The sequence below is a fragment of the Natrix helvetica genome (genome assembly GCF_964273705.1).
Source record: "Natrix helvetica genome assembly, chromosome: 9".
Classification (NCBI taxonomy): Eukaryota; Metazoa; Chordata; class Lepidosauria; order Squamata; family Natricidae; genus Natrix; species Natrix helvetica.
The window spans coordinates 18,077,373-18,085,699 of record NC_138560.1 but is presented as its reverse complement, the minus strand read 5'-3'; the positions used below and the strand labels follow the sequence as shown (position 1 = coordinate 18,085,699).

The 8,327-nt window shown below is 40.3% G+C and overlaps 1 protein-coding gene across 2 annotated transcripts in view; it reads left to right on the top strand.

Annotated features, from left to right (window-relative positions):
- The first annotated feature begins 173 nt into the window (after positions 1–173).
- The window catches only part of KIAA0319L (KIAA0319 like), a 60,567-nt gene continuing 52,413 nt past the window's right edge, over positions 174–8,327 (top strand). The window contains exons 1-2 of one of the 2 annotated variants that reach the window (XM_081962407.1): positions 174–283; positions 6,690–6,858. In XM_081962407.1, the coding sequence (XP_081818533.1) occupies positions 6,717–6,858 (142 nt within the window). In that variant the 5' untranslated portion in view covers positions 174–283; positions 6,690–6,716. Of the gene's footprint in view, positions 284–419; positions 632–6,689; positions 6,859–8,327 lie in introns of those variants that run through there. The other variant, XM_081962406.1, reaches the window with a different exon arrangement.

Sequence of the window (8,327 nt, the reverse complement as noted above, 5' to 3'; positions counted from 1 at the left end):
TCCCCTTTCGCCTTGCTGCGACCTCTTCGCGAAGCCGCTGCCGCCATGCCATCTAAGGGCAACGACAGTGGGGGTTTTCCCGTTCTTCTGCCTCCTCCTTCTCCTCCTCCCCCCCCTCAACTCTTTCCGCTTTCCCTTTTGAGGAAAAGAAGGGCGGGGGGCGAGAAAGGCGCTCGCTCGGGCAACCGTAGCAACGGCGAGAGGAGGGTGTGTTTTTTTCTTCCTCTGCCCCCGCCTCCTCTCGTCTTGACAGTCGCCGATTGGTGGAGAGGCCGGCCAAGTCGTACGTGTTTTTGTGTTTTTTTTGCGTTTCCGGCTGAAGGGAGAGAAGCGGAGGGGGGGGCGGAGAGGGAGAGAGCGTGAGGCGTTGAGGTTGCTCAGCCTCCGAAATTGGAGGATTTAGAGGCGAGGGGGGGGGGCTGTTTAAAGGAGGGCGGGAGGGGGGAGTTTGAAGAAGCTTCTGCGGCCTACCTCCCGGCCATGGCGGCGGTAAAGCCTCAGCCCTGAGGAGGGCCATGGGCAGGAGGACGCTTCTTCCCTCCGGCCGTTTACCTCAGGGGCTCGCTCCCCGTCTTCTCACCTGTCCGCCAAGAACACCTGTCCCCTCAGCGCGGCCCGCCATGCTCCCCTGGTAAGTAGCGCCTGATGGGTTGGGTGGCCTGGCGCTTCCTCGGCGCCTTCAAGATTTTGTGGGCTCCCTCAGGGCACCTCTTGGGGCCTCCGTGGCTGGGAGCGCTGGGGGTTCAGGGTCTCCGGAGCGGCTGAGACGCAGAGGGAGATGGTCCAGGTTCACGTGTGTTTCCCCCCCCCCAAAAAAAACCCTCTAGGGCCGACTGTCAACGGAGCCTGCCTACTTTATTTATTTTATTTGTCCGCCTGTGCAAAGTAACAGGTATTAGTATAGACATGGATCGCATGAGATTGGTACAAATAGATGGATGTAAAAAAGTATGACATGGCCATGAACACATAAAATGAGTACAAATAAATGGGGAACAGTAGGACAGGGACGGTAGGCACGCTGGTGCCCTTATGCAAGCCCCCTTTACGGACCTCTTAAGAATGGGGTGAGGTCCATGGTGGACAGTTTAAGGCTGAAGCTGTGGGGGTTTGAGGATGTAATGACGGAGTCAGGTAGAGCATTCCAGGCGTTGACCACTCTGTTGCTGAAGTTGCATTTTCTGCACCTGAGTTTGGAGTGGTTTACCTTGGGTTTGTATCGACTGTTTGCTCGTCTATTATTGAGGATGAAGCTGAAGTAGTCGTTGACAGGTAGGACGTTATAGCAGACAATTTTGTGTACTCTGCTTAGATCAGAAGTTCGAGGTTGTCCAGGCCTAAAATTTCAAGCCTGGTGGCGTAATGGATTTTATTGCGAGCAAAGGAGTGGAGTACTTCTCTCACCGGCCTGCTGTGGGATCGGACCAGGGCAGACGGAAGCTGGTGTCCTGGGAGGCCGATCCCCTCATTCTTCCCCAAAGCAAGAGTGACCCCCACTTTTTTCCTCCCCCTACCTCCGGAGAGTTAAAACCTGGGGGGGGGGGTTGTGAGGCTCTTGGGCAATCATGCTGTCAGTCATTGCTTTCTGTTATTGAACAGCAAAACAGCACCAGAGTCACATTTAACTTACTGAACCATCAATAGAAGCCTCTGCAGTAGGGCTTTTCAAACTTGGCCACTTTAAGACTTTGGGGACGTCAACTCCCAGAATTCCCCAGTCGGCAGGCTGGGGAATTCTGGGAGTTGACGTCCCCAAAGTCTTAAAGTGGCCAAGTTTGAAAAGCCCTGCTCTTCAGTGCAGAAATTGACTAAACCATCTATAAAATCATATAACAATAGAAGTAAAATGGTAAGTTTAAGAATCGGGTGTGTGTGTGTAAAAGTAGAGTAAGGTATCGTGCCATGTATAGACTATGGGGCAATTAAGTATTTGTTTAAATTGTGTTGTTCACACCAGTGGTGGGTTGCAGGCGGTATGCCCCGGTACGGGCGTACCGGTGCCTGCCAGGAGCACTGGGTACCATTCCGGTACAGTGCTCCGGAAGGCCCGCCCGCCTGAGCTCCTGACCTGTATTTGAGCTCTTCGGCACTTCTGTGCATGTGCACAGAGTGTACGGCGCCTGCGCGACGCTCCACCGAGCAGCTGGAACGACGTGGAGGTAAGGACGCATGCATGTGCTGCGCATGTGTGCGCATGTGCTGCGTGCGTGTATGCGGGAGACGGCGGGCCCTGTTGCATCGTACCGGTTGCAGCGGGGTCCGGAACCCACCACTGACTGTATCCATCTTGAGTGGATTAATACAATCTATGTAGTTATTAGCTGAATATCAGTAGGAAGACAGAAATGCTCTATGTCCTCAGACGTGCTAGAGTTCACTTTGGCTGGAAGATGACACCTTATTTTTATGGATTAAAATTATCAGATTTAATATCTGAGCCTGCTTTTTTTTAGCTAAATAACTTATACTGTCTACTGTTATTTTGATAGGTAGGTACTTATTTAGCTAGATAGGTACCTACCTATCAAAGGAGACTATGTCTCTGTAGACTGTTGATTTTGCTTTGCTTTTGTCCAAGCAATCTGTTGGAGGTGGATAGTACTATTTTGACTGGAAATATTTATCCACTTCTGTTGCAGTAAAGTTTTCCAGTGAGATTATGTTTTGATATTCTTTATGAGTTACTTTTCTGGACTTTCTATTTATCCTATCAAAGCTTGCCCAAATAGTAGATTCTGTGATAGACAGGACCAGCTCTAATTTAGAAATCAGATTTTTTTATTTAAAAAATGATTTAATTTATTTGAGAAGAAAGGAACTTCTTGGTTTTAAGTTAGCCTTTTATCTTAAATTCTGAGAAAATCACTTAGAATATCAGAAATTTCAAAAGTAGCATCCCTCAACTGTTAACTTTGAGCTGTTTAAGACAAACCTTTCAAATACGGATATTTTATTGGATACAAACATCTTTTTTGGTTAAATATTTCAGAGTGTTAAAAGCTTGTTAAAAGAGTTAACTTGGAAGGGTTTTTTTTGTAACTGAACAGTAAATTATATTTGCTGTATTAAGAGCTTTACAATTGCGAAATAGAGTGTTCTGCTAAAACAGTAATGAACCTAAATTGAGTCAAGTGAGCAATGGTATATTGATGAATAATGAATATGCATCCATTTGCATAGACACGAAGTTTTTAAACTGCATAAGAAGGAGTCCTTTTCATTTATTAAAAAAATCTGACATGTTGATAAATAGATATTCATATGCTATATATGAAAGTATACCTTTACATTGTGAAATACTGTACATCTTATATATCTTCAGTGAATACATTTAACATCTCCTTTGAATCAGCAGTGAGAATAAATGATAGTTCCAGTTTTACTTGGATAGCAAATTGTACTTGGTAGGTCAATGATGCATTAATTCATTTGTGTCACAGACAGGTCATTATTACATTTATTTTTTTAAAAGAAGCCAAAACTTTATAGCTTGCTATATAGTGCTATAAATTGCTATAGTTGCATATGCAATTTTAAGACCCTGCATTGAAGATGTAGATACACTTAGCAACATGTTTGTTTCTTATTTGTTAAAAAGTCTCAGTGATTCTCTCCTCACTTTAGTTCTAGTAGCAACTTCTTTTTGCTGGTGCCTTTCACCAGCAAGGTAGCGTAGGGGGAAGTGACTAAGAAAAAAATGACTGAGAAATCCCAAATGCTATTATTTTAATAAAGAAAAATTGGTGTTAGGTTATTCATACATTGAATCTACTGAGTAATTTAGACTATGGCCCATACTTAAAAACATCCAATCCCCCCCCCCCAATCCTGCAAGAGTTCTTTTGCAGTTTGACCTCCTACATGTATCTTTAAATCATGCTATAACTGTTTCATTACAAGAAGCAAACAACTGATTTTTTTTTATAACAGCCTGTTGTCTCATTAGTAATAAAAAGAGTTAAAAAACTGCTGGAGTTAAAGTTTGTAATCAGTAAAGGTCTAGATATATGATTGCAATTAATACCCTGTTTCCCCAAAAATAAGACCTCCCCGGATAATAAGCCCAATCAGGCTTTTGAGCGCATGTGCTAAATAAGCCCTCCCCCAAAAATAAGCCCTCCCCCAAAAATATTGCAACACAGCAGCAGCCATGAGCCGCCTCCTGCACCTCAAAAATAATAAGACCTTCCTGAAAATAAGGCCAAGTGCTTACTTTGGGGGTCAAAAGAAAATAGGACCCTGTCTTACCGGGAAACACGGTACCTAAATTTGGCCGTTTTATGCAACCTAACTATATGAACTATTGTACCAGATGAATATCTTGTTTCGCAACAAAGTGCCACGTAAATACTGCAGACTTCCACATTTACAGAAGAGAGAACTGAACTTTGATCTCTTCCTATGTTCTCAAGACGTTTTAACGAAGGTGAGCATAGTAGCAGTAGTAACCTAATTCTGTTAGTCATCCTAGAGCAAAACGTAAAATTGGATGCAAGGCATAGATGAATTCAACAGTGTTGTGATATAGGTAGACTAGACAGCTCGCTGTCATAATTTAATGACTACCTGCCATACATGGGAGTTCAGGCTGTCATATGTCTTCCAGCATTGTTGACTCCTAATGCAAGCTGAAAATGTACCCGAGAATCCTCTGCAGTATTTCAGGAGCTTTTCAGGTGAACTTTCTGTTCATGTGCAGCCATTGCAGAAGCACTGATTCTGGCATGGCTGATCCCTTATGTAATCCAATAATGTGATGAACAGGCTATCCAAGTCATCAGGAACAAACTTCTATGCTTTTTTCTAGGATAATAATACCAATCTAACCCAGTGCTTATTGCCATGTGGATAGGTTATTCTATATAGGAAAGAAAAGGGAATTTTATGATGTTTCAGAATTTAGATTGATTTAACAATATCCAGAACTAAATTGCTAGTAGATTCTGGAACCAGCAAAATTTACTAGTGAGGCAGTTCAAATGCAGTAATGAAGTTACCTAAGATGGTAGCTGCCTCTTATTATAATTTTGCCTTGTTTTTCCCTCCACTGTTCAATTTCCATGGTGAAGTACAATAACCAGATTATAAAATTTGCTTTGTTTTGGGAAAGAGCCAAAGTTTCAAGTTACATCAGGTTTTCAGTTCCAGCAACTAAATGCAGCGTTTTGCTAGTGACCCTACCAGACAATGCAAGCCTTTGTGGAGGCATAATTTCTTCATCTATTGTTATGATCTCCTCACCAAAGTATACACTTTTGTAACCCATGGACTGGACTGTGGTTTTTTTTACCAATAGAAGAGAATATAGCTCATGGTTGCACTGTGGAGTTCAACTTTGAGTTTGTTTGTTTTCCTTTACATATTTTCATTTTTGTTGCCCAACTAGCTAATATCCTCAGTGCTAGAAGGAAGTGGGATTTGCTCTCTATTTATTTACAGTGTAAGTGAGGTTGTTGTTTTCTCCTTGGTTGTTCCTTAGTTGGGCAGTTGTTTACTGCTTGATTGAGTTGATAGTTCCTTGTTTGTTTGTTTGTAACTGCTTGTTAGGTGTTAATCTATGTTCTGTAATTATTTCAGGCCGGGTAGTCCTCGACTTATTTCTGTTGCTAAGTGAAATATTTGTTAAGTGAGTTTTGCCCCATTTTACAACTTTACTTGCCACCATTGTTAGGTGAATCACTGCAGTTGTTAAATTAGTAATCCAGTTGTTAATGAAACTTGCTTCCCCATTGATTTTTAACAACCCTGATTTAACAACAGCAGTGATTCATTTAACAAATGTTGCAAGAAAAGTCATAAAATGGAGCAAAACTCACTTAACAAATTTCTCACTTAGCAACATTAATTCTGGGCTCAATTATGGGCATATATTGAGGACTACTTGTACCCGGAAGCAAAGGATTGCAACTTTATCTAACCTTCACTTTCTCATTTTACTAGTAGAAAGAAAGCTCAGCTTTTACTTGGCTAATATTACTTTTTCATTGCAGTTCAACTGGTTGCTCGCTCCAATTTCTATCTTGTTTTCTGGCTGGTGCTAGGAAGTACAAATAAGCAAGTGGTAACATTTAGTTCCACCTATTTAGCAGATGGACTGCATTTTTTGAAGCCTAGGTGGAACTAGAAGTCTCTGCATGGATGCTTTTAACTTTCAAACAGTGGCTAAAGCCTCCATTTAAAAGCCATTGAATTAGCATGCTTTGCTTTGAGTTTGCTTTGCTTGCATTGCATAATTTCATAATATGCTATGGTTCCCAAATGTGGGCTGGTTTCAGTATTGAGAATTTTGATATGTGAACACAGCTGGCTATCAGTAAACAAATGTCAAGCAGGCAGCCTTTAGAATTACGTAGGCAACTACTTTGAAAAAATTAGAATTTGCCACATGGAGTTTTCATTTCATGTATTTGTTTCATGTTTGAAGATTAACTGATTTTATAACTCATCATCTGGCCATAGGGTACCCTGCCTTTAGCCTCTAAACTATATACCAGTTAAGCAGCAGTATGGGATTTTTAAAGATAAATTCAGGAGCAAATCTTAGAACTTAATGACAAATAGTAGAAACTGTTTTGTATGCTTGCTGTGTCTATTTATTATCTCAATGCATAGGTACAATTGTTTTCCAAAAGTGATTGTAGTTGGAGATCAGAATATTTAAAAGGAAATTGTATGTCTTTTATATTTAGAGAGCTCTGTGTCTGTCTGCAAAGGCCATGGAGAAGAGTTTGGAAAGCAGTTTCAGCATCAACTTTTTGAATCCACTGGTACTCTTCTTTAGAAAATCTGCCAAGGGTCTGGGCCATCTTCCTCTAATCTACATATTTGTCTGCCTCAGTGCCCTCTCTTTCTGTACAGGTGAGACTCTATGCTTCTTTCCAAGATACTTACAATTGTGAATGAAAAAGGATATATCAATCTGTGCAATGTAAACATATTTGATCTATGTTCTATGAATTGTTATCAATGTAAAACTTATGAACACCCAATTGCTAAGATTGACATTGTAGGAGAAAAGGCATGTTGGTCTATTAGTAGTCAAAAATCAGACGCATCTGTTAGCATCTTGTTACAGTAAGAAATTTTATGAAATGCATATACATATGTTTTTTTAAAGTGAGCTGTTGTTCCTGAAAGGTGTTGCCTTTTAATAAATGTTGTAAATATGACTGCACCTTGAATATCATTATCTTGGAAATTGTCTCTTGAGATACTTTTAAGCAGGAGTTAGACATAGAGCTTCCCACATTATATGATTTTTAGCCAAGGTTTGTTAAGTTGGCGTTTTATCTACCTACGCCTTCGGACCATCTGTGTGCTCTGAGTTTTCACACAGTGTTTTTTCTCCTTTTGAAATACAAAGCTCTAAATGAGTGTGTCTGCTTCTTGTGAGCGTTTGGGTGCACATCTTCCAATATAAAATACATGGCATATGATGCCAATTATATATGCTATATGTAACTAATATGTAGTGCTTTTCTATTCCAGGTTTCTTTCCACTAATAAATAAATACACACACACACACCATTTCTAAATAGGACAGTGCCACACAATGTGCCACACAAGACTTTAATGGGGGCTGTAGGGATATGTAAGATTGTTTTGGAGAGAAATAGAAAAGGTAAATACTTAACAGGAAATATTTAACTTTCAAATTAATTCCAGAATCTTAGAAAAATACCATAGACACTTGCTACCTCTACGTTGTCATGTAAATAATTTTGATATAACTAAGAGATTAAAAAGCTTTAAGGCACATAGGAAATATTGGGAAATTGGATGAAATATATAAATAAAAGTTGTTAACAGGTTCTTTTAGTAACGATAAGGACATTGTACAAAGACTTAACTAAGTTATTAAGGAGCTACAATCATACGATTCAGGAATAGTGTTAAAATGGTCAAGTCTTGATACAAATTTCCTTATATAATGCCATTGGGTTCAAAAATTCATCTGTAAACTGTGGCTCCCAAAGTGGCCCTTAAAATGGAAGGAGGAGCTTGTATCACATATTGAGTTAGTAGGTCCTTCTTAGTGGGAGAAACTTTTCTCTTTAAGTAGTCAGAAAAGTCAGATCAAGGACTCAGGGGGGAAAAATAGAAGGAACTTTTGCTTCTAGCCCAATTTGCAAGGTTAAAAAAAAGAAGTATTGCAAGGAGTACTCTTAGAGAATAAGTCAACTTTATGACCTATGGAAAATTGCTAGGATAATTTGTTAAACCCTTCTCAAAATAGTGCAGCACTTTATCTCAATTAATTGCTTTTTCAGAAATATTTCTTCTAAAAAAATTTTATCAACTGGAAAACTGATATCTTTAGCGAAGG